This window comes from Chelonoidis abingdonii, chromosome 11 (assembly GCF_003597395.2).
Source record: "Chelonoidis abingdonii isolate Lonesome George chromosome 11, CheloAbing_2.0, whole genome shotgun sequence".
Classification (NCBI taxonomy): domain Eukaryota; kingdom Metazoa; phylum Chordata; order Testudines; family Testudinidae; genus Chelonoidis; species Chelonoidis abingdonii.
The window spans coordinates 29,679,075-29,704,467 of NC_133779.1; the positions used below are offsets into that span (position 1 = coordinate 29,679,075).

Below are 25,393 nucleotides of genomic sequence, written 5' to 3' on the forward strand. Positions count from 1 at the left end.
TGTTGCCACCTTTGCTACACACCATCTAGCTACTGCTGTGAAAGACACACCGAACTCATTCACTCCATGCCCCCCTCATTCGCTGCCCCAGCAGTACAGTAAGTGAGGTTAGACACTTCTGGAAAAGATTTCAGAGCTCATTCTAGCTAGCAATGGACAACCTGAGAAACATGACAGGAAGAGAAGAAGTTTCTGTTTTATTTACAAGGGGGGGGTTCACAATCAGCCTTATAATGAGACCATGGTTGCAACTTTAATTGTACAGAGGCTGTCACATCTCCATAATTACATATCCTTCTGGTCCACAAATGCAGGCCTCTACTGTTTCAGCTGAAGCTAAAGTGTTGTTTGCGGTCACCTATGGATGGACAGCTGGACACACACACTCTGTCTCGCTTGCTTTCTCACTGCCACTGAAGTCAATAGCAAGAAATTCCTGTTGACTTCAGTGGAAGCGGAACTGGGCCTAAAGCTATTCGCCACAAAAATCTGCATTAAAACTTTGCTTAATTACAAGCAATCTTCTTCAAATCTAGCCTGCACATACATTTTCAAGGAGCCTTTGCTAGATGGAATGTTTGCAGGGGTCGGAACAAGCCACTAGGTGCACAGAAACATCAGACATATGTTGAAATATTTCTGTAATCTACAATGGTGGCTCACTGGTTGAGACAGACAGATAAGTCCGGTGTAGGGGGGCACACTGAGGCTTAGTACGGAGTGGCTTATGAGTGAGTGTTCCCCAGCTAGTTATCAGTGCTTGCCAGGGCAATGTGAAAGCCCAGGAGGGAGTGAGGCTACGTGATGAATGCACCCACCAATCTTTCATTGGAAGAGTTGACGTTTACTTTGCCATACAGTCAAAACCATTAAGAGCCTTCCAAGTGACAAAGGTGCTGTGGCCTTTCTATTTCTGCAGCATAACAGCGACAGCAGCAAGCATAGGTGCAGCGGGAATCCCCCAGTCAGGACTCGTTACAATGGTCATTGTACTAACCTCTGTTGGCCTTCCCACTGATGACATCACACTGATCATTGCAGTTGACTGGGCTTTGTAAGTATTTTTTTTCCATATCCTATGTTGTTGTTTTTAGTGTTCAGGACAGTGACCCCTGAGTATTCTGACTATGCAAATGTAGCTACAGTGGTTCTAACAGACGTGACTGGAGTCTAAGGGGATACAGGACAAGGCATGGAACCAGGAACTCTGCACTGTAGACTTGTCTCTGCCACGGACTTCTTGGGACACCCGAGGAAATCACTGAAGCACAATTTTCTTAAGTGGCTAGTGATTTATGGGGCCAACATTTTTGGATGCTCGGCTTGGGCCTGATTTTAGAAGTTCCATGGGTTTTGATAGGCATTGTGAGTGTTCAGTCCTGAGGAAAGTCAGGCACCAGGGTCAGTGCCCAATTTTGAAAATGGGGCCTATGTACCTCTTTGATGCAGGCTGTGATCCATTTGGTGATGGGCTTGCTTTCCAGACCTTTCCTAGAGCCCTCCAATAGAACTAAGAGGAATTCTTCCTTCCTAAAACATTCTGAGCCATGTAGGTACATTCTCAAGATGCGCCTGAGATTGAGAACATGCGAAATTCTCTCCTTCCTAGTGCAGGGACAGGAATGAGGGAAAGAAAATTCCTTGGTTTGAGTGGAAGGGACAAAACTAGGAGGAGAACAGATCATGAATTTGTTGCGGTAGAACATCAGCTGGGCAGGGCTGCTAGTTCCCTTATTCACCAGAAATACCTCCTGGAGGTCGGAGCAGGACAAGGGTATGAAGGAGGGATCACTTAGCTTTTGAATACCAAGTTAAAACCACAAAGGGCCACCAGAAACCTGATGGTGGGAGTGAAGGGAGGAAAGAGACTATCCTAAGAAATGTGGACACTAGGCTCATAAGCGACTAAGAGCAGAGGCGTGAACTTTTAGGGAACTAGGTGCTAACCCCTCAGTAAACTGTGTGTGTAAGAAATGCTCACTGAAATTTTGGCTCTCCTAGCTGAGGTCCCCCTACCACTACGCCATGCCAAGGATGGACCCTTCTGGTAGCACGCAAAGGAGGTACTCTGAGATTGAGGCACTGTCTAAGTCATCCTGGCAGAGGTGCTCCGCTCTCTGTTACTGATCATACATATAGAGGCACCTACAGCGCCAAGTTCTGGGTGTATCCCTAGTCCTTTCTGCAGAATGTCTAGGCAGGTAGAGGGAGGCTGTTGAGCCCATCTGGACCGGGGTGGCTCTACGCACCAGCAAAGCAAGCAGGTGCTTGGGGCAGTCAATTTGCTGGGGCAGCAGCCAGCAGGGATCCAGCCTGGGAGCTGAGAACCGACAGGGGGGCCTGGGAGCTGTAGTTCCTTAGTTAGCTCCCTGCCTATAGAGCCAGCCCTGGAGCAGGGAAAGAACTACATTTCCCAGCATTCCCTTGGCCACTACCAGCAAGAGTGGAGGGGAGGGAGTATGGTACTTAAACCTCATGCTGCAGCTTGAGCTCACTGCTAGAGCAGGGTGGCACTGTGAGTGGGGAACGAGTGTGCCCAAGGAGTAGAAGGCTTGTGTCTGTCTAGTGACAGATGCCAAGGAGTCCTGCCCTCCCCTCTTCCTATGAGGTTTCCATTCCCCTGTATGATTTCTATGTAAATAGGGCTTCCATTGTTTGGTTCTACCATGCTTAATTTGCACAGGTCGGTAGCTGTGACATTCCCTCCTAGCTGGGAAGACAACCCAGCCTGATATCGATGAGTATCTATAATTCCTTACAGTGTTAATACATACATTTCATAATGACATTACTCACCAGTGTCACAACTTTCGGAGAAGGCCTCGCTCTAAACGTGTATAATACAGTAATGCAGCATACAGTCAGTTCCTTCAGTTGCTCATCACTTGAGGTTCAGGCCTCCTCCCCGTCTTTATAGAAATGGATTCTGAAAAGTAAAACCCAGACCAAGCTTCGCTCTCCTGCCTGGTGTAGATGCCACTCTCTCTTTTCTCCCATTTGTTAGTGTGAGGAGTTTGTCTGCTGCTTATATGTAAAGTGTGGTTAACACATATTCCTTTGTTTAGGACAGACCTGTTTAACAGCTCCCTACGACACACCTGGTTTGAACAGTTATCATCCCAGCATATGTCCTTAACTCTTCATACCCACCACGTACACACATCACACAGGAATATTAATGGCCAGTGAGTTATTCGTTTTCAAATGATACCTCACAAAGCACATTTTGCACAAAGATTATGACAACTAATGTATAGGGTGTGACTATGGGGGGGTGTCATGTCACAGTAACAAAGTCTGAGCACAAAACTCTGCTGCCCAGAAGGGCGAGGACAAACCGCAGTGGGCACAATGGGGCTGCCGAGCTGAGGTCTCTGACTGATCCAGCTTCCCAAGCGTCTCTTCCAACAGAAAGATCCTGCTTTGCCTACCAGTACTTCTAGTCTGTACGGATCAGTTCGTGTGAGGGGCAATGGGTAAACTTCTTGCATAGCCGGCAAGTTCTATGGGCCTGTGCTGCCTGGGCACCAGGAATATTTCTGGCCCGGAGCCCAGCTCCAGCAATGCTTGAGGCTGGGTCTCTTGGCCCTGCCTTCCGCCCCCAGGCGCTCCCCCTGCGCCTCCCTCGGCCCATTTAAAATAGCCCAGCGCCCCCACCCACCACTGGCAGTGCAGCAGAGCTGAGCAGCTTCCCGCCTGCTCGCTCCACGTGGCTGCCGGCCCCCCTCCCTGAAGCCCCTGGGCCAGGTGGGTCAGGTCTGTGTCCATGCATGCTGCTCCCGCCCCAAGCACCCCTGCAGCCAATAGGAAACTGCGGGGGCAGTGCCGGGGGTAGCAGCACGCGGATGCCCTCCCCGGCCCACCTAGGATAGGGATGTCCTACAGCCATTGTTCAACCTCGCATCCACTGCCAAGCAAGCAGGCAGCTGTTCTCCACAGAGTGGAGAATTACGTGGAGAACACTGGTGGTTTACTTTACAGTAACTGATTCTTCCAGCTGTTTTGTCCCCATGGATTCCATAGTCTGCTCTCCTTCCCATTACTAGAGTGACTCTGGCATTCTGTATTGGCAAAGCACCCGAGGGACTGCTGGACCTGCCTTATGCCCTTAGCTGGGGATGAGTGAGGACATCAGCCCCCATGGACGCTGCTGGCCAAAAGAATCTGATCTCATGCACGCGTGCAGCAAGATTAGAAACCACATGGTCAATCACTCAAAGAGGAATGGGACTGCATATGTTAGAGAGGAAACAAATAAGAGGAGACATGACAGAGATATAGAGAGGGCAGAAATTACGCTTATTCATAGGTTTTAAGTACAGAAGGGACCACGATGGTCACGGTCTGATTGTCTGCACGACTCAAGCCAGAGATTTTCACTCAGTCATTTCTGCTTCAAGTCCAAAAACCTGTGGGTGAATTAGAACATCTCCACTGGAGTCTTTAAAACAAGACTGATGACTAAGTGATGGAGAAACCACCATATCCCTTGATAAGCTGTTCCTATGGTAAATTACACTCAACAGTTTGCATCCTGTTTTCAATTTAAATTTTTCTAATCCAACTTTTGGCTATTGACTCCTGTTGTGCCCCTCTCTGTTAAAGATCCCTGTAGAATCAAGGCTTGTCTACACAGAGACAATCAAAAAAGTTAATTCAAATTAACTTTTAAAGTGGATTAAATTGCATTAAACCCCTGAGTGGACAGTCTTATTCAGAATTAGAGTGGCTATAGCTTAATTTGCTTAAACTAAGGGCTTGTTTACACACAGCTGGCCTGCTGTAATACTTCACTGAAGATATTACCTGCACCCACAGAAGGGGTTCTCTTGTCGGCGGAGATAATCCACCACCTCGAGAGGCAGTAGCTAGGGCGAAAATTCTCCCATTGACCTAGTGCTGTCTATACCATGGGTTAGGTCAGTTTAACTGCATCACTCAGGAGGTTGTGGATTTTTCACACCCCTGAGCAGTTCTACAGACCTAATTGCCTCATGTAGACCAGGCCTAAATCAAATTAAGTCCACTTTATTTCTGAATAAGAACATGTACACAGGTGTTTAATACAGTTTAACTAATACACTTTAAATTCACACCTTTAGTTAATTCAACTCAATTTTCCTGAGAGTCCCTATGTAAACAAGACCTCAGTTATCTTGTCCTTGTTCAAGTATGTACAGACTACGACCAGGTCATCACTTAGAGCTTGTCTACACTGGCAATTTGCAGGACTGCAACTTTCTCACTCAAGTGAAAAAACACCCCTGAGCGCAGCAAGTTTCAGCACTGTAAAATACCAGGGTAAACAGGGCACCAGTGCTGCAAGCCGTGCTCCCAGTGCTGGTAGCTACACCCCTCATCGAGGTGGTTTTTTTAAAGCACTGGGAGAGCTCTCTTCTAGCGCTCTGCCGAGCCACGTTAAAGCACTGCCACAGCAGTGCTTTAGCATTGCCAATGTAGACTAGCTCTAAGCCTCCTCTATGATAAGCATTCTTGAAAATCCTGGAGGTATCATTAGAGGAGGTTTTGGAAAAAAAAAAAAAGTAAATTAAACAGCAATAAGTCTCCAGGACCAGATGGTATTCACCCAAGAATAGCAAATGTGCAACTGCAGGACTACTAACTGTCACCTGTAATCTATCATTTAAATCAGCTCCTGTACCAGATGACAGGAGGATAGCGAATGTGACGCCAATTTTTTAAAAGGGCTCCAGAGGTGATCCCAGCAAGTACAGGCCTGTAAGCCTGACTTCAGTACTGGGCAAACTAGTTGAAACAATAATAAACACTATTGTCAAACATATAGGTGAACATAATTTGTTGAGGAAAAGTCAACAAGGTTTTAGTAAAGGGAAATCACGCCTCACCAATCTATTAGAATTCTTTGAGGGGGTCAAGAAGCATGTGGACCAAGGGGATTCAGTGTATTTAGATTTTCAGAAAGCCTTTGAAAAGGTCCCTCACGAAAGGCTCTTATGCAAAGTAAGCTGCAATGGGATAAGAGGGCAGGTTCTCTCCTGGATCAGCAACTGGTTAAAAGACAGGAAACAAAGGGTAGAGATAAATGGTCAGTTTTCAGAATGGAGAGAGGTAAATAGTGGTGTCCCCCAGGATTCTGTTCTGGGCCCAGTCCTATTCAAGATGTTCATAAATTATCTTGAAAACAGAGTAAGCAGTGAAGTGGCAAAATTTGCAGATGATATAAAACTACTCGAGATAGTTAAGACCCAGGCAGACTGTGAAGAGCTACAAAAAGTTCTCACAAAACTGGGTGACTGGGCAACAAAATGGCAGATGAAATTCAATGTTGATAAATGCAAAGTGATGCACATTGGAAAGCATAATCCCAACTATACATATAAAACGATGGGGTCTAAATTAGCTGTTACCACTCAGGAAAGATCTTGGAGTCATTGTGGAGAGTTCTCTGAAATCATCCACTCAGTGTGCAGCAGCCATAGGTGCTGACTCCATGGGTGCTCTGGGGCTGGAGCACCCACGGGGAAAAATTGGTGGGTGCTCTGAAGCCACCAGCAGCTCCTCGCCCTCCCCCCCAGTTCACCTCTGCCTCCACCTCCTCCCCTGAGCAAGCCGCGTCCTGCTTCTCCCCTCTCCTTCCCAGCGCTTGCCGCCACGAAACAGTGGGGAGGAGCAGGAACGTGGCATGCTCAGGGGAGGAGCTGGGGAAGAGGTGGGGCCGGGGCAGGGATTTGGGGAAGGGGTCCAATAGGGGCAAGGAGGGAGCAGAGTTGGGGCGGGGACTTTGGGGAAGGGGTTGGAATGGGGGCAGGAGGGGGAGGGGCAGGAGTGGGCTCGAGCACCCACTGGCATTGGGAAAAGTTGGTGCCTATGGCAGCAGCACTCAAAAAAGTGAACAGAATGCTAGGAATAATTAAAAAGAGGATAGATAATAGGACAGAAAATATCATGTTGCCTCTATAAATCCATGGTATGCCCGCATCTTGATACTGTGTGCAGATGTGGTCGCCCCATCTCAAAAAAGATATATTGGAATTGGAAAAGGTTCAGAAAAGGGCAACAAAATCATTATGGGTATGGAACAGCTTCCATATGAGGAGAGATTAATAAGACTGGAACTCTTCATCTTGGAAAAGAGACAGCTAAGGGGAGATATGATTGAGTTCTATAAAATCATAACTGCTGTAGAGAAAGTAGATAAGGAAGTGTTGTTTACTACTTCTCATAACACAAGAACTAGGGGTCACCAAATGAAATTAATAGGCAGCAGGCTTAAAATAAATAAAAGGCAGTATTTCTTCACACAACACAACTTCTTGCCAGAGGATGTTGTGAAGGCCAAGACCACAAGAGGGTTAAAAAAAGAACTAGATAAATTCATGGAAGATAGGTCCATCAATGGCTATTAGCCAGGATGGGCAGGGACGGTTTCCCTAGCTTCTGTATGCCAGAAGCTGGGACTGAGCGACAGACAGGTGATGGATCACTTGGTGATTACCTATTCTGTTCACTCCCTCTGGGACATCTGGCATTGGCCACTGTTGGCAGACAGGATACTGGGCTAGATGGGACCTTTGGTCTGACCCAGTAGGGCCATTCTTATGTTCTTGTCTCTACACTAAAAAAATTATGTCGACTTAGGTTACATTGGCATACAGCAGCCACGGTTATTACATTGCTTGGACTTGTGCGCACTATGCTCCTTGTGTCGGCACACACGTCCTCACCAGGAGCGCTGGTATTGATGCAGAGTGCAGGGCACCGTGGCTCAGTAACCCTCTGTGCAAATTGCCACCATGCACCACAGGATGTTTTGGGAAGTCTTTGCAATGCCTCATGAAGCAGAAAGGAGTAGCACAGGTGTGACTGGAAGCATGGGGTCAACTTCCCATAATGAAGTGTCCTCCATCCCATAATTTCATCTGCATCCTGCAATATTTCGCACTTCTTCAAAATCCCCATAAACCCATGTGTCCCTCCTCACAGCTCTGCCCTATTGTCATGAGCGATGAAAGGACAGGGTGCCTAATCTTGCAGTATTTTCAAGAGGAAATGTGGGGAACATGACATTTCCTTGAAGGCTAGATCGCTGTGGGACATAGACAGAAACAATTCAAGGTTGTTGGTGGCATTCACAGAGCAGCTGCAGATGGTGGAGCACCGCTTCTCGGCCTGAGAAACAAGCACTGACTGGTGGAATCGCATTGTCGTGCAGGTCTGGGATGACGAGCCGTAGCTGCAGAATTTTCGGATGCACAAAGCCACATTCCTGGATCTGTGCACCAAACTTGCCCAGTCTGCCAGCACAGGGACACCAAAATGAGAGTTGTACCGACAGTGAAGTGAGTGGCGATTGCACTGTGGAAATTTGCAATGCTAAATTGCTACCAGTCGGTGGAAAATCATCTTGGAGTTGGGAAATGCACCATGGGGGCCACTGTCATGCAAGTGTGCAAGGCCATTACGCACCCTCTTCTCTGCAGGACTTGGGCAATCTGCAAGACACAGTGGATGGTTCTGCAGCAATAGGCTTCCTGAACTTTGGAGGGTCAATAGATGGCACACACGTCCCTATTTTAACACCAGACCACCTTGCCACGGAGCACATTACAGTAATGCAAGTGCTGGTGGATAACCAGGGATGCCTTACTGACATCAGTGTGGGTGGGACAGGGAAGGTGCATGCTGCGGGCATCTTTAAGAACACAGGACTGTTAAAAAAGCTGCAAGCAGGGACTTTCTTTCCTGACCAGCAGATTACCATTGGGATTGTTGAAATGCCAATATCACGATTTTGTTGAAATCACAATATCTTGGAAGAACCAGCCTACCCCTTGCTCCCATGGCTCATGAATCCATACACTGGCCATCTTGACAGCACCAAGGAATGCTTCAAATATCAGTCCAGCAGGTGCAGAACAACAGTTGAATGAGCCTTTGGTTGTCTGAAGGGTCGCTGGCGTTGTTTACTTATATTGGACCTCAGTGGAAAAAAATATCCCAATGGTGATAGCTGCCTGCTGTGTCCTGCATATCATCTGTGAATTAAAGGGGGAAAGTTTCAACCGGGGTGGAGGTGGAGCTGCTGTCAGCTGAATCTGAACAGCCAAACATAAGGGCAGGGCAGGATTAACTTTTTGTGGGCCCGGTGCCAAACACATTTCTGGGCCCCCATTGGGGAAATAGGGCATGTGATGGGGGGCGGTCCGCAGAACAAAGGGCCAGCTAGGGGCAATGAGATGCAGCGCAGCAGGAGTGGCCCCACTCAACCCAGCACAAGGGCACTGTTTACAAACCCAAAACTGCTAGATGCACACTGGCCCCTTCAGCCCTGCGCTGCCAGCATGCCCCTTCCACACTGTTCCCCTGCCCAGTGCCCTGCCCTGCCCTTATGCCAGTGCTCCCTCACCGAGACGTCCCCCACAGATCCCTATGCCCAGCACCCCCTGCCTAGAGACCCCTCCCGCTGGCCTCCCACCACAATTGCACAGCACCCTGCACACCATACCCCCTGCCCCGCTCCCCCACCCACAGATCCCCTACTGTGCAGCACCCGCTTCACAATCCCACCATCACAGCTGGATAGTGCCCCATAGTCCGGAGGGAATTCAGCATCAAATTCTGTGCATAATATTTTAAAAGTCTGAACTTTTTATTTTAATTATAAATGTGGAAGCTCCACCATGGCAGTGGAGAGCACAGGCCACTGGCTGCCTGGAGGTGGGAGAATACCCTGCAGCCTCCCCCACCCCCGTGGGACAGGGAGTTGGCAGTGAGGTTAAACCTGACCCTGACACAGAACAAGGGCCAGGCCTTCCCCAGAAACACCCTGGGGCCTTGCCCCTTTTTTGCCAGGCACCCCAGATGTGGGCAGGGATGCTCAGTCCAGCAGCAAGATCCAAGTCCAGGGGGACTTAGTGTGCAGGGATCCAGATAGGGGTAAGAGGGTTCTGTGGGGGGCAGTCTGGGTGCAGGCAGCTCAGTGGGGTATCTGGATGCACAGGGAGGTGCCAGGTGCAGGGGCACTGGGAGTCTGCAGGGGGGACCAAGTGAAAGTGGGGGAGTCTGGGTGCAGGGGAGGTGGGGTTGTTGTACTTAAAGTACCGCACCAGATCTTTTCAGGGGGAATAAGGCAACCACCACATTTATTGGTAACATATGCATCAATCAACACTGTATCACATGCATACGATATATTACACTCATGCACTCACATACAAACACACACACAAGCACACTTCGTCTTGTTGTTGTTACCAACTAGTTGCTCCCCTTAACTTCACTGGCCAGGTGAGTTAGATGGGGGAAGGGTGGAGCTGGGCTTCTGCCAATCTGGATCGATGCTCCGATGTTGACAAGATGAGATCCGGGGTCCTCTGCAAGACACCTCACATTTATAGCAGCTTCCTTCTTGTGCAAATCTATGCCAGATTCAAATGTGTGCGTGTTTGTTGCGCTGCTTCCTTCTGGGTGTTGTCCCAGTGCTGTTCAAAGAGGGTGTTTCCAAAAGAAGGTGCTGGCTTCTAAGCCCCCCTCTTCGGCGGTCAATATGTCTGCTCTTCTTTAGTGAGCCCACTTGACAAGTCTGATTGTCCTTGGTCTGGCTCCCAGCCCCTCTCCAAGGGTTGCAGCTGTCTGGAGGTGCTGCCTTCCACACCTTCCTCAGTCCCACCTCATTCATTCAACAGGGCAATTGATTAAGGTGTGTGTGGAGGATCTTATTCTACTAGCAAAAAGACATTTTTCTTCTACTTTAAGTATCCTTAGGGGCTATAACATTATCCCAAAGCTTAATGCAAAGTTTTTCCACATAGGAATCTGATACAAAGTTCCTATATCAAAGGACTTGATACAAAGTTGTATGAAAATAGCTTAATACAAAGTTGTATGAAAGTTATGTGAAGATGCTTAAAACAGAGATTTACCTAGAGGGTTCATTTGGGTGGGGGTCTAGGTGTAGGTGGCTGGGGCTCAGTGGGGAGCTCATTGGGGTGGTACAGATGCAGGGGAGGTGGGGCTTGTCAGGGTGAGGAGGTGATGGGCCTGTTTAACAGAGGAGCCCCAGCTGCTGGCAAGGGGAGTCGCAATCTGGGCCCCCATTTCCTCTATCCCAGGGATCGGAAACCTTCGGCACGCGGCCCACCAGGGTAAGCCCCCTGGCAGGCCAGGCCAGTTTATTTACCTGCTGCATCCGCAGGTTCGGCCGATTGCGGCTCCCACTGGCCACAGTTCACTGCTCCCAGCCAATGGGGGCTGTGAGAAGCTGTGGCCAGCACATCCCTCACCCTGCACCGCTTCCTGCAGCCTCCATTGGCCTGGAGCAGCGAACCGTGGCCAGTGGGAGCCGCGATAGGCTGAACCTGCGGCCGCGGCAGGTAAACAAACCAGCCCGCAGGGGGCTTACCTGGTGTGCCACAGGTTGCCAATCTCTGCCCTATCCCCTTCCCCACTACTCCATCTCCTCCCCATCCCACCCCCTTCCTTCCCCACTGCCTCCGTCCCCCTGCCCTGCTTGCCCCACCGTGGGCACTCACTGTTGTACAAGATAAAGGATGGCTCCCAGCACACAGAAGGGAGCTCAGCCAGCACTAAGACTCAGAGGGTGGTGTCCAGCTGCAAAGTCCAGGGAGCTGAGCGGCACCTTTTTTCTGCCGGGCTGTGCAGCTCTGTAGTCACAGAGTCAGTACGCTCGCTCCACCCTCCCCAGGCCGCACCCCCGCCTCTTCTCTGCCTCCTCTCCCCAGTGGGGAGCACGCTGTGGCTGTGCTCCTCCCCCACCCTCCTGCCAGCAAACAGCTGATCGGCAGCAGGGAGGGGGAGGGGGGAACGGAGCAAGCTGTGAGAAGAGGCGGGGGAGGGGAGCTTGGCTGCCCTACTGCAGTAGGAGCCTCAGTGCCGGCAGCACCAAGCTTCTGCTCCCCGCAGGAGAGAGCGGGCGGCGGCGAAGAGTGGGCCTGGCTGGGCCCATGCTCCAGGGGGGTAAACCCGCTACTACCCAAGGGCTAGTAGAAGGGTTCAGTACAGAGCCATGTAGCTCGGGCAGACTTTAATGGTGAGCCAGAGCAGTGGACGTTGCTGCAGCGCACTCGACCCGGCCTTGCTCTTGGCAGCCCTGTGGTGATTGTGTGTGTGCAAAGTAGAACATTGCCAGTGCACCTCGTAGTGCAGTCGTGAGTGAGGTTCTGGTTTCTGTGACAAAACAAAGTCACAGGAAATTGGTGCTGGTCAGACCTGCTCAGCACCAGGCAGCATATGCTGTGAACTAAGAGAGATTAATTTTGTTCCAAAAATGGATTTTTATTCTGTAACATGAACCAGGCAATTACAAAACCTTCGGAGACTTAGGAACAGAACTTAGGAAGGGGAGAGAGCATCACATTTCCTTTTCAGGTACACACACACCAACCATGGCTTTCACAGGTCAGTCTCCGTGTAGTTGTGACTGTCTTTCATGTCCCTTGGAGTGCAGTGGTAGGGGCAGTGCAGTGACCTAAGCTCCCTGTAAGCTGCATGGACGCGCAGCAGCCGACTTAGCACCGTGCAGGTGCTTAGGGGACCCGGCCGGGGACCTGCCGCGGCCCCTGCCTAGCCCAGCCCCCAATCCCTCCTCCAGCCCCAACTCACCTTGTGGCCTGGACCTGCCACAGCTGGAGTGGCCCATACCCAGCCATGGCCCTTCCCCTGGTCCAGACCTGCTGGGGCCAGGGGAGAGGCACCTGTTCTGCAGTCCCAGCCCTAGAACTCCCGCAGCAGGGACAGGTGCCTCTCCCACCCCAGCCACTGCTGCAGGGAGAGTGTGCTTGGGGGTAGAGGAAGTGCTGGGGGGGAGTCCTCTCTCCACAGCATAGCCCCGGAACACCCTCCTACACCCCAAATCCTTGATCCCCAGCCCCACCCCAGAGCCTGCACCCCCAGCCAGAGCCCTCACCCCCTGCACCCCAACCCTCTGCCCCAGCCCCCTCCCACAGGAACCCTTCAGTCCCACCACCACCAGATGAATTTTATGTGCACCTCCATATTGGTACACATAAAATTCATTCTGCACATGGGTGGCAAAAATTAGAGGGAACACTGGCAGCAACCCCTGGTGCCATGTGGAATATTGAGGGGGATGAAGGGAGGCGATATTGAGTTCTCTACAAGCTGCAGAGGGAGGCGAGCACAGGATTCTTATACCTGCAGGTTACCAGAGTCAGTGCAGCATCTGTTTGCTGCCTGAGAAGCTCCATTATGTCCTAGTGCATCTCCCTCTCCTTTTCCTGCTTGGACTCCCGGGCCTTTCTCCTCTCAACTTTTCCCCCTCCGTGCTGTCTGAAATGGTCATCCTCCAGGCCCTGGTTTCATTCTCTAATGCAGCCCAGGCTTGCATGATCTCATGGAACATGCCAGCCCAACTCCTCTTCTTTCTCCTCCTCATCTGGCTCAGGCTTTCCGCGGGTGTGGAGGAGGAGACCCTGAAGGCCCCAATGGCAGCAGCTGCAGATACAACACAGAGAGGTACCATTGTTAGTGCATTCAGAGTGGAAATAAAAACTTAGGATACAGTAACTCCTCACTTAATGTTGTAGTTCTCTTCCTAAAAAATGCAACTTTAAGTGAAATGATGTTAAACGAATCCAATTTTCTCTTTAAATTTAATGTAAATGCAGGGGTTTAGGTTCCAAGGAACTTTTTTGGGGGCAGACAAAAGGCATTATATACTGTACTTGGGAAGTGCCCCTGACTTACCTCACACAGGCACAGCCTGCTGCAGGCCAGGACACTAGGAAGCACCTTCGCAGCAGCAGCAGCTTCTCTGGAGAAGAACAGGTGCTGTCTTTGCTGGGGGATGCTCCAGACCTGACTTTTCCTGTCCCCACTCCACTCCAGGCCCACCTCTTCCCACCCCACTCCACCTCCTCTCCGGAGCATGCCGCAGCCTCATTCCCCCCCACCCCCACCCAAGTCCTACGCGCCACCAAACAGCTGTTTGGTGGTGGGGAAAGCACTGGGAGAAAGAGGGAGGAAGCGGAGAAGATGAACTTGTGCAATGCTCCTTTGGAAAGTCATTGCTTTTGCACAGACTCTTACAAGCAGTGGACATAGCAGGCAGCCAAACGACGTTATAAGGGTGCATTGCACAACTTTAAATGAGCATGTTCCCTAATTGAGCAGCGATGTAACTTTGAAACAAAGTTAAGCACGAGGATGTTAAGTGAGGAGTTATTGTACTGAACTCACTTCCCTTGCTCCCTAGATGTTGCAAGCAGTACATTCTCACTTCTGCTTGGGCTTGACAGAGCACAGCCCCAGTCACAGCACCTGCCATTGTGAATATGGCCACTGGGGGGAAGGAGATGGGGAAATGAGGGGGGAAATAGCTATGGGGGAAATGAGGGGGGAAATAGCTCACAAGCATGAGTATATGTGTATGGGACAATGAGACTGAATACTAGCACCACTTTCCACAGGCAGGGGTGATTTTAGCTGGTATCTCACTCCTGAAGGTAACAGAGGCAGAGGCAAAGAGCACAGCTGCTATTTGCATCCTGACGCCACCCAGGCCCTTCTTTAAAAAGGGAAGAAGGAGAAGCTGCAGAACTACAGACCAGTCAGCCTCACCTCAGTCCCTGGAAAAATCATGGAGCAGGTCCTCAAGAAAACCACTTTGAAGCACTTGGAGGAGAGGAAGGTTATCAGGAACAGTCAGCATGGATTCACCAAGGACAAGTCATGCCTGACCACCCTGATTGCCTTCTATGATGAGATAACTGGCTGTGTGGATATGGGGAAAGCAGTGCATGTGAAATATCTCGACTTTAGCAAAGCTTTTGATACGGTCTCCCCAGTAATCTTGCCAGCAAGTTAAAGCATGGATTGGATGAATGGACTACAACAGGCCTGCACAACTCAGAGCAGCGAGAGCCACATTGCTCCAAAGAAAATAGCTGAGGGCCGAACGCCCCCCCGCCCCCCCAGCCGTACTGAAACACGTCCCCCGCTGCCCAGCCCCTGTAAGCAAGCAGGACTCACTCTGGTGACGCCACCTGCTGGTCTTCTTGGGAATTAGCTCATCCAGTTGTTGGAGCGCCCTCTGCAGGCCGGTGTCCCACTGCTGCTGGCTCTGTGTCCCTCCTCGACCCCGGTGCCCTTTGATCTGGGGTGCTGCCCCCTGACAATACCCCCACATTCTGGCTCTAGGTCTCCCCTCTCTGGGGAACCCCCAATGCTCTAATCCCCACCTCACCTCACTATAAGGCTACTGCCAGTCACCAACTAGCCCCCGCGCCCTGGGGCAGACTGCATTATATCAGCCTCTCATCACAGGCAAGGTTGGGTTTGGACCTGCTGCCTCCCTCTATAGCTGGGCTGCCCCTCTGCAGCCCTGGTACTGGTCTTAGGCCCTCAGCTAGGTCTGCAGCTTGGGGGTTTTCCAGGCTGGAGCTCCCCCAGCTCCTCTAGCCTTCCCCAGCCCTGCTCCACTCCCAGTACCCTGCTCAGCTCCCTAGCAGCCAGACCCTTCTCTCTCTACAAGCAGAGAGAGAATTCCTCTGGGCCTCTGGCCCACAGCCTTTTTATACAGGCCAGCTGGAGCGGCTTCCCCAGTCAGCTCAGCTTTTCCTCTGCCACAGCCCTTTCTCAGGGCTGTTTTAAGCCCTTCAGGGCAGAAGCGGGGTAACCACCCTGCTACACCCCCCGAAATACATCCCCTAACCCAGCGATGCCCGCACTGTGGAAACAAACCCTTCTTCCCCAGCGCCACCGCGCCGAAACAACTGTGGAACGAAAAGGAAGAGGTTTTTTTTGGGGGTGGGGATACTTTATTAAGAATTTTTCAATTAAAGCAAACAATTTTTTAAATTATTTTTTTTTTTTTATGAACTATGGAAAAATGAAAAACCACCTGTTCTGTTGAAAGAAAACACGTGTACTTTTCATAATCACCTTGCAAATTTAATGAGAGATGACATCTCTTTTAGGCAACAAGCTTGTCATATTTGGGGGTCATATTTGAAGTGGATATTTTCATAATGTCTTCCAAATGGTCGTCAGTCAGAGAAGAACGTTGCTTGTTTTTATTCATGTTCACGATGGAAAATGTTTGTTCACATATATAAGTGCTTCCAAAAATGCTGAATGTTTTCAGTGCAACTTCAATAAGATTCTTGTATTTTTCATCGTCCAGACTTTTGTAGAAGTCCCACAGGCTGCTTCCTCTGTGCTTATTTTGATAAATTGCCGAACATTGACATTCAATAACCTCCAACTGCAAATCTCCTGGCACTTCCTCTGGATCCACAGAAAAGGGATCTTCAATCAGTTTCAACTGGATGTCGTCATCTTTAGACAAAGTAAGTCTTCTGTCAAATTCTTCAATCAAAAGATTGATGTGCTTTGCGTATTTTTCTCCTAACTTGGCGTGTTTGTGCTGAAGGATACGCTGTGCACAAGTGGGAAAGTGACACATTTCACCTTTTGACAGCTGATTTCTGAAAAGTTTCAATTTCATTTTGAAAGCTTTCACTGCTGCATGCATTTGAAATATAAGTTGATTTTTTCCTGAAGTTGAATGTTGAGATCATTCAGGTGTGCTGTAATATCACAAAAGAAAAAGAGATCTTGATTCCAGGACTCATTTTCAAGCTCTGGGAATTTTATCGGTCCATTTTCTAGGAATTTTGCTACCTCCTCTTTCAAAGCAACGAAACACTGGAGCACTCTTCCTCGACTCAACCACCTCACTTCTGTATGGTAGATTAAGTCGCTGCACTCAGCGTCTTTCCCTTCAAGAAAGGCTCGAAATGTCCTCTGTTTTAGTCCTCTAGAACGGATGAAGTTTACAATGCAAACTACCACTGACATTACATGCTCAAATTTTAAGACTTTGCTACACAAAACCTGCGGATGTATAATGCAGTGATGTTTGGTTATTTGTCTCCCAATGAATTCTTCAAGAAGACTAATGACTCCAACATTTTTTCTGCACATAGCTGGAGCACCATCAGTACAAATGGCCGCCAAGTTTGTGAAATCTAATCCCAATTTATCATTCATGCACTTGATCACTTCACTGGAGATTTCTTTTCCGGTTGTGCGACCTGTCATGGAGCACATGCCAACAAGTTCTTCAGTAATTTCAAAGATTTTATCAATACCTCTAATAAAAATAAGAAGTTGGGCAGTGTCTTTTAAATCAGTGCTTTCATCCATAGCTAGGGAGTCAAAGGAGAATTCAGTGACCCTCTGCTTTAACTGATCACTTAGATTGGTAGAAATGTCAGCTATTCTTCTCTGTACAGTCATGCGTGATAGACTGACAGTCTCAAATATTTCCCTCTTTTCTGGACATAACTCAGATACAGCAATCAACACACACTTTAAAAACTTGCCTTCTGTGAAGCATTTCCCAGCAGCAGCAATTTCCTTAGAAATTTGATAGCTTACTTTAGTAACCGTATCGTTCTCAGTGCTCACTTTCTTGAAATTTGCTGTTCTCCACTAAGGTTTTTCACTAAACTGGCTGCTTTAATTATTTTTTCATTTGGGCTCAATTTGGTGAAATTGGGATGTTTAGTTTCAAAGTGCCACCGAAGGTTGTATTCTTTCAGAACAGCTAATGTTTCGTGACACACGAGGCACAGTATTTTGTCTTTGGAAACAGTACATAAGTATTTATTTGTCCATTCAAGTGTTGAAAATTCTGTGCTCTGATTCTATTTTTCTCTTTTTCTTTTCACTCGTGGTAGCCATTATGAAGCTCAAGATTTTGTTGAATGAATTTACACACAAGGAAACACTCACAGTCACACACAAAGAGAAGAGATATCTCACGGCACGTGGCACACTAGCAAGGCACTGACGGTGTGTGGAAGCCTGTAGAGGGGGAAAGAAATGGCGTGCTTAGGGTAACCAGATCACAGCAGTAAAATAGAACCGCCCCTCCCTGCTCGGCCCCACCATTACACCCCTCTTCAACCCCCCATGGGTCACTATATTACTGCACACAGCAGTACCAAAAATTAAAATACTTAAAATGGATGCCTCCCTCTAGCCATCAACTCACCGCTCACCTCCTCACCCCTTCACGAGTATAAAGCCCACCCACTCTCTCGGTTCATCATTCCCCTACAAAATAAGGGGAGGAGAAAAGGGGGACAGTTTGAAGGGATTTTCTGGGGCTATGAACTAAGCCAGGGAGAGGAAAGGGGGCAGTGTGAAGGGATTGGATGTGACTGTCCAACACACAAACACAGAGGCCGCAGGGAGCCAGGCCGCTGCAGCATTGTCCAAGACCACTCCTGGACACGGCGCGCTGAAGCTCTGGGAGAGGGGAGAGGGGAGGGGTAAGTAGCCTGGTAAGCCTCTCTGAGCCGGGCATCCCCCCCAGCCCTGAGCCCCTCTGAGCCGGACACCCCCCTGACCCCATTCCCCTCCCTGAGCCCAGCCCCCAGCTCTGAGCCCAGCCCCTCTGAGCAGGACACCCCCGACCCCACCTCCCCCACAGCCCTGACCCCCAGCCCTCTGAGCCGGACACCCCTGACTCCGTCCCCCCAGTCCCTGATCCCCAGCTACGAGCCCAGTCCCTCTGAGTTGGACACTCCCCTGACCCCATCCCCCCCAGCCTGACCCGGACACCCCCCTGACCTCATATCTCCCACAGCCTCAACCCCCAGCTCTGAGCCCAGCCCCTCTGAGCCAGACACCCCCCTGACCTCATCCATCCCCCGAGCCCTGACTCCAGCCCTGAGCCCGGCCGAGCCCAGGATACCCCTCTGACCCCAACCCAGCCCACCCCATCCCTGACCCCCAGCTCCGGGCCCAGCCCCTCTGAGCCGGACACCCCCCTGACCTCAGCCCAGCCCAGCCCACCCCATCCCTGACCCCAGCCCCTCTGAGCTGGACACCCCTCTGACCCCCAGCTTTGAGCCCAGCCCTTCTGAGCCGGACATCCCCCTGACCCCAACCCTGCTAGCCCTGACTTCCAGTTCCGAACCCAGCCCTCTAAGCCAGACACCCCCCTGACCCCATCCGTCCCCCGAGCCCTGACCCCAGCTCTGAGCCCAGGATGCACCCCCCATCCCTGACCCCCAGCTCTGAGCACAGCCCCTCTGAGCCAAGGACCCCCTGACCCCAGCCCCCGCTGCGGCTTGAGCCCAGGCCGGGTGCCTCTCCCCTCGGTCTCACTTACCAGCTCTGCCTCATGCTTCCCATCTCAGCAGCTCCGGAAGTGACGGTGTAGGAGGAGCAGGAGACAGAGACGCATGCCACACTTCTGACTGTGCGGGCGGTCGGAGCGCGGCACACAGGGCTGTGAGGGCGGGGCCCCCAGCAGGGGGTGAACCTGGTCAGCAGCGTGGCTGCCGGTTCGCCTCCTGCCGAGGGGGAGGGCCGACCTCACAGCCCCGCGCGCGCACACTCTGTGTTCCGACCGCCCGGACGGTCAGAAGCGCAAGGCTGTGAGGTCGCCACCCCCCTCCGGACAGGGGACGAACCCGGCAGCCACACTTCTGACCGTCCGGGCAGTCAGAGCACTGTGCGCGGGGCTGTGAGGTTGGCCCACCCCCGGGCGGGGGGGCGAACGCGGAAGCGCCCCCTGCCGCTTGCCTGTGGGCTGCACACTGCGGGCCGCGTGTTGTGCAGGCCTGGACTATAAGGTGGATAGAAAACTGGCTAAATTGTTGGGCTCAAGAGGTAGTGATCAACAGCTCGATGTTTAGTTGGCAGCTGGTATCAAGCGGAGTGCCCCAGGGATCAGTTCTGGGCTGGTTTTGTTCAGCATCCTTATTAATGATCTGGATGATGCGATTAATTGTACCCTCAGCAAGTCTGCAGATGGCACTAAGCTGAGGGGGAGAGGTAGATATGCTGGAGGGTAGGGATAGGGTTCAGAGTGACCTAGACAAATTGCTAGCCTGTGCTCTGCAGTGGTTGTCCGCTGAAGTAATTGCTAAGTGGAGTGGTAAAGAGTCCTATCGCAGTAGAAAAAAGAAGGCCGTGCTTCCCAGAAGCCTTCGGTAGAGGATTGCAGAGTACCTCCATCAAAGTGTCACTGAGATCTCTCCAAAGGATTCAGGGCACATAAACAAACTGCTCCATGTGACCCCTCTCTTGGTTGTTTCACTACCTCTTCTAGCACAAGTAAAAAAAGAGTAAATTAACAGACGTGTCCTGCTACTTTGGGGGTTCCATCCCTGGATTTTCAAAGAAAATGGCATATTTACTAGAGGTTCTTTCCCTTGCATCAGGCTTCCCTGAGCTGGACTGTTGGGACTGGCTGGTGGAGTCAAAAACATGTCCTGGCTCACTGGGCAGCTAGATCCCCTGGTCCCCATATTCCTCCTCCACACTGTTCACGGCAGGAGTCTGTGACTTGGGCTCCTTGAAAGTATCCACATGGCTCTCGGAGGTCCTGGTGAGGTCTCCACCAAGGATGGCAGGCAGATCTTTGTAAAAGTGGCAGGTCTGCAGCTCTGCAGCATATCGGTCGTTGCACTCTCTTGCCTTCTGGTATGCCTGCCCTAACTCCCTGGCTTTCAGGAAGCACTGCCGCTGGTCCCTCTTGTAGCTCTTCTCCTGCTGGCCCAGAGCAATCTGCTCTTAATGTCCACATTTCTCTGACTGGAATGGAGCTGGGCTTGCAGAGTCTCTTCTCCCCACAGGCTTGGGAGATCCAATACTCCCTGTGTACTCCAGGCAGAAGCACATCTGCAGCATGTAGCCAGGGCATGGTCAGCTGGGCAGTTACACTCAACAGTGGAGAGAGGCTAGGTGTGCTCGGCAAGCCGGGCAATCAGGAAAAGGAATTTCAAAAGTGTGTGGGGTGTTTAAAGGGGGGGGGCAGCTTCTTGTCCACATGACCCATAGGCAACGAATTCACAACGGCAACCGGAGCAGTCTTGTCAGGCATTGTGGGATAGCTCCTGGAGGCCAAGAACAGCTGACGTAAGTAACGTAGTGTCTATACTGAATCGACCTAACTATATCCACCCTGAATCTGTGCTGCTTGGGGAGGTGTGTTATTCAGCTGGTGTAGTGGGGCAGTTACATCAGTAAAAACGAAATTTAAGTGTAGACATCCCTACGGAGGTCTACATAAACTGTCTTGTGTCAATGTAACCATGCAGTGTACACCAGGCCTTAGTTTAAAGGATCTAGGAGCAGAAATCTTTCAACGGGAATTGCACTCCTAAAAATCCCTGAGGCATTGTAAGGAGCTTTATCTGTTTAGGGGGCGTTTTACCCAACTCTTACATTGTAAAGTGTTTTTGAGACCTCAAATCATTCTTGTAGCTTTTCTGTGAATCCTGTTTTCAACATCCTCTTTAAAGTATGGACACCAAAAGTGAATATAGTATTCCGGTAGTAGTCCCATCAATACCTCTGCTAAGGTAATATCTACTTCTACTTTTACAAGTAAAATTATCATCAAATCTATAAAATTTTAGATTTTGTATTTTTTAATTAACACTTTGGTAAATCAAAAATGTAGGGCTCAATGACCTGACTGTGTCCTTTTGAATAGCTGTTGCATTTTACTCCAGAGGCAGTTGCCTGGCAATGTCAGGTGAAGCAAATCAGTGTACTGTGCGTGTACATATTTAAAGCACTTTGGGGTCTCTTTGGGATAAAAAGGTAGTATGGAAATGCAAGGGGTTATTTATTTTGCTTGTGTTCTTGCAGGGGAAATCATATTATCTATCACCACCAGCACTTTCACCAAAGCTAGCTGGCTCTCATGGCTCTTTTTTCTTCTAGAGATCGACTTAGAACAATGACCAATGTCCTGGGTGATGCACTTGCTGCGGGCATCATAGCACACGTCTGCCAGAAAGATTTTGCCCCAAAGCCAGAGAAAGTACGTATATCCACTGGGGAGAAAACAAGGGGTGCCAGGGCAAAACTCAAATACAGAAATTGTGGGCAGGTCAGGGAGCAGAATTAAGAGTATGTCTTCCTTGTTTTTGCAGCAAGATCCAGTGAGCAACACAGAGAAGCTTTCTTCTGCAGAGAACTCCCTTCTCCAGCCCAAAGACCATGTGATGGAAATGATTGTAGAAACCTTGTCCGAACGAACAGGAGTTAGTTACAATATCTGCCAGGTGTAATGGCCGCAGCGTTTTCATCCCCAAGAAGGGAATTTTGGTGCTAAAACATTGCCACTCTACTCTGTGTGAGCATGTGGACCTTACTGTGCACAAAGAAGGCAGAAAAATCCATTATTTTCTATGGAGGTGTTTGGGAGGCTTCAATGAACTACAGCAGCATAACATTACTGGCCAGAAGTTAAAGAAGAAGGAGTAGTGCCAAGTGCTCGTGGCGTTAACCTGACAGGCTACTCTATGAGGTTGTCTTGACATTCCAAAGCAACAGATTTTTAAAGGTTTCATGCCACTAGTTTCTCAACACAATTTTTTTTTTCTAGGACAGAGGAATGGACAGTTATTAGAGGAGAACCTTAGCTGGTTGTTTTAAAAAGGGCCTGAGACAAGGCAGAGCTCTGTCACCTTCGCTCATTCTCTGTAGGCAACTGCTGTCAGTTTGCATTGTTTATTATGCCGATAATTTTTTGACCATCTTATTTGTAAATGGTTGTTGGTAAAAAATTTTATAGTGAGATTTTATATTTTCTAAAAATGGAGATTTCAAGCAGACTTTCTGCCTGTCATTCCAAATCTAATTTTGTCTTCAAGGAACAGGCTGTTTGGACATCTTCGGACACAGAATGTAGGAGCAGATTTGTTTGGAAATGTTCCAATTTTTTCACTTGATCAGGGTCCCAACAACCATTCGGGCTCTCTCAATGACTGCTCCATCTAGTGTGGTGAAGATGCAGGTACTAAACACAAGATTTGGGAATAAATGGCAAAATTTGCGTGGCGAGAGTGGAATACAAGAATCAAAATCATCTTTGGTTTCTTCATGATACATTTGAACTAAATGCAAGCAACTGGAAACTGCATGCAGGCATGAAAAGGAAATGGAAAATACAATTGTATATGGCTTTAAATGTTTTTTTTAAATATGATCAAGCATTAAAACAGTGCTTTTGAATATATTTTATTTATGAATCAATCTTCCTCTTCAAGTATAAAACATGTCATATTAACCAACCCCTCTCCACCTAATTTTTCCCGATCAGCGTGTTATGGGCCAGATCCCAATGAAATTATGCTGGTTTTCCAGCTGAGGACCTGGCCCTGTTTCGAATGTTGTTCCAAAGGCAGCCTTAATATATCAACTGTTTTTGTGAAGAAAAAAAAAAAAATCATGAGTGAGTTTATATCGTTTTGAAAATGTCATCCTCCTCCACTTGTGTATCATTACCACTCCAATAGAACAAAGCGCTACCTTTCTCAAACTCCCATTAATCTATTTAGCATTCCCTAGACGGAAACAGTGAAATCCACAAGGGCCTGATCTGACTCTCTTTGAAGTCAGTGGAAAGGCTCCCATTAACTTCAATGGTTGTTGGATCAGACCGAGAGACTATGGAGCTGCACGGGGTTTACGGATGCATTCAAGCGCCTGTTTCTTGCAGTACATAACAATTTAAAACAGTCATACTTAGACCTCAGGGATTCAGGAGCCAAATTAGCCATCACCATTACCCAAAAGAGCCACAATGGTGTGAATTCATGGTTTCATTTACTATAGTGCTATGTATTCATATTTAACCAGTATGACGGGGCAATATTTAGATTGTATCTTATTCTCTCAGCAAAATGATTGACCAAGTATTTTATCAACTACAACTGATTAACAACATAGTAGAAGCATCCAGATTGGTCAATCACTTAAATTGGTTAATAATTAAATCACATAGCGTTTTACTATCACTTGCTGCAAGGAGAAGACACAGGAGTACCACTTGCAGCTTGTAAGCCTCAGGCTGAGTATCACTGATTTAAAAGGTATAATTGTGAGGGGAAGGGAGAAAAGCCTTTGAGGAAATAGCTAGTACTCATTTCCTTATGAAATACTCCAAGGGCATTCTACAGTGCGCAGCGCAGACGCTATTATTTCAAGAACATATAAACTGGATCTAAAATTTCTATGTAATCTTCTGCAGTGTTTTGGGGTTTTTTTTCTGTTTTTGTAAGAAAAATATAAACTGCATCTTCTATGTGGAAAGTACAAAAGCAAATGCTATTAAAACTATGCAAATAGGTGTGTGCAGCCCAAAACTATATTTTCCTTTAATGTTTATTTAAGCAAAATGTCATTAACAGCTTTGGGCCTGATGATGGTTGGCCCTGCAAGGCTGCAATAAGGACGTGTAAGCAGTGCCACAGTGACCTTTGTAGGAAGACAGCACCTAGCAGAAATCAGCCAGCCAGGAATGGCCAGTTTGTGGCAGTTGGGGACAGCAGATTTCATTAATTAAAAAGCCTTTATCCATTCAGAATCAAGACAACTAAAACCTATGTACCCTGGAGGGAAAAGGGAGTGAGGATAAAGCCAGTGTGTGTAAACACTTGTTGCTTGATTTCAAGTTAGACTGAAAAGCTTTCTGGGTCACGGACTGTCTCTAACACAGTACTCACCGGGACCTTTAGGAGCCACCATCATCCAAACAACAGACACACTATTAGTTGCGCTTCAGATCAAGAACTCCACTCCCTCCTGACAACTGCAGGCAGGAATAGAGACTGCTAACACTACTACACAACATTTGAATTGGTTAGTAAATTTGTTTCATTTTCTCAAATCCAAAGAGGAATGGAAATCTTTGAAATTAAAAAAAATACTAATCTTATAAACCCTTTCACTACGGTTGAGGGATACAGCCTATTGGTCCTAGGCCTTGTCTCTAGGGATAAGATGGCCACAAGGAAGGCAACTGAGAGACGAAAACTGAGGTGATAGCCTCTAAATCAAATGGGTTTCACCAATAGTTTATTCAAAACTGAATTCATCTTCTGGCTAGCCAACCTATAACTTCCAGCACAGTGGTTACAGCACTTACGTGAGATGTGGGAGACCCATGTTCAATTTCTCTGTCTGCTGGAGGGGGAAAGAATGTGAACAAGGGTCTCCCACCTCTCGGGAGGCTGCTTTAACCCCTGGGCTGGAAGTTATTTGGTGGGCACCACTTCATTCTACCACATTTCAAAAGGGATCCAATCCAGTAGATGGACTTGGAGCACAGCTAGTGGATGAGGCCCCTCCACAACTTGGGCGAATTCCTGTTTTCCCCTGGGTTGTGAACTGCCCTGAGTCTCAGGCAGAAGACCGGCACCTGGAGGCTTAGCAGGAGGTGGCAGTGTGCATGTTCAGAGGCAGGAATGTAGGCGCTGAGTAGGTTTAGACACCCATAGGGTTTCGTGGGAGTTTTGTGGATCGCCATGGAGCCAAAACTAGGATTTAAGTTCTAAACACCTTTGTGGATCTGGGCCTAATGCGAGTTGCCCTAGGTCTCCATTGTTACAGGCCA

General features: G+C 49.0%; 1 protein-coding gene across 1 annotated transcript in view; it reads left to right on the plus strand.

Moving 5' to 3' along the window:
• Positions 1-22,064, plus strand: part of LOC116821525 (excitatory amino acid transporter 5-like) — a 74,821-nt gene extending 52,757 nt beyond the window's left edge. Inside the window, exons 9-11 of the mRNA XM_075070819.1 lie at positions 920-1,054; positions 21,715-21,814; positions 21,927-22,064. Coding sequence (XP_074926920.1) covers positions 920-1,054; positions 21,715-21,814; positions 21,927-22,064 — 373 coding nt within the window. The remainder of the gene's footprint in view (positions 1-919; positions 1,055-21,714; positions 21,815-21,926) is intronic.
• The last annotated feature ends 3,329 nt before the right edge of the window (positions 22,065-25,393 follow it).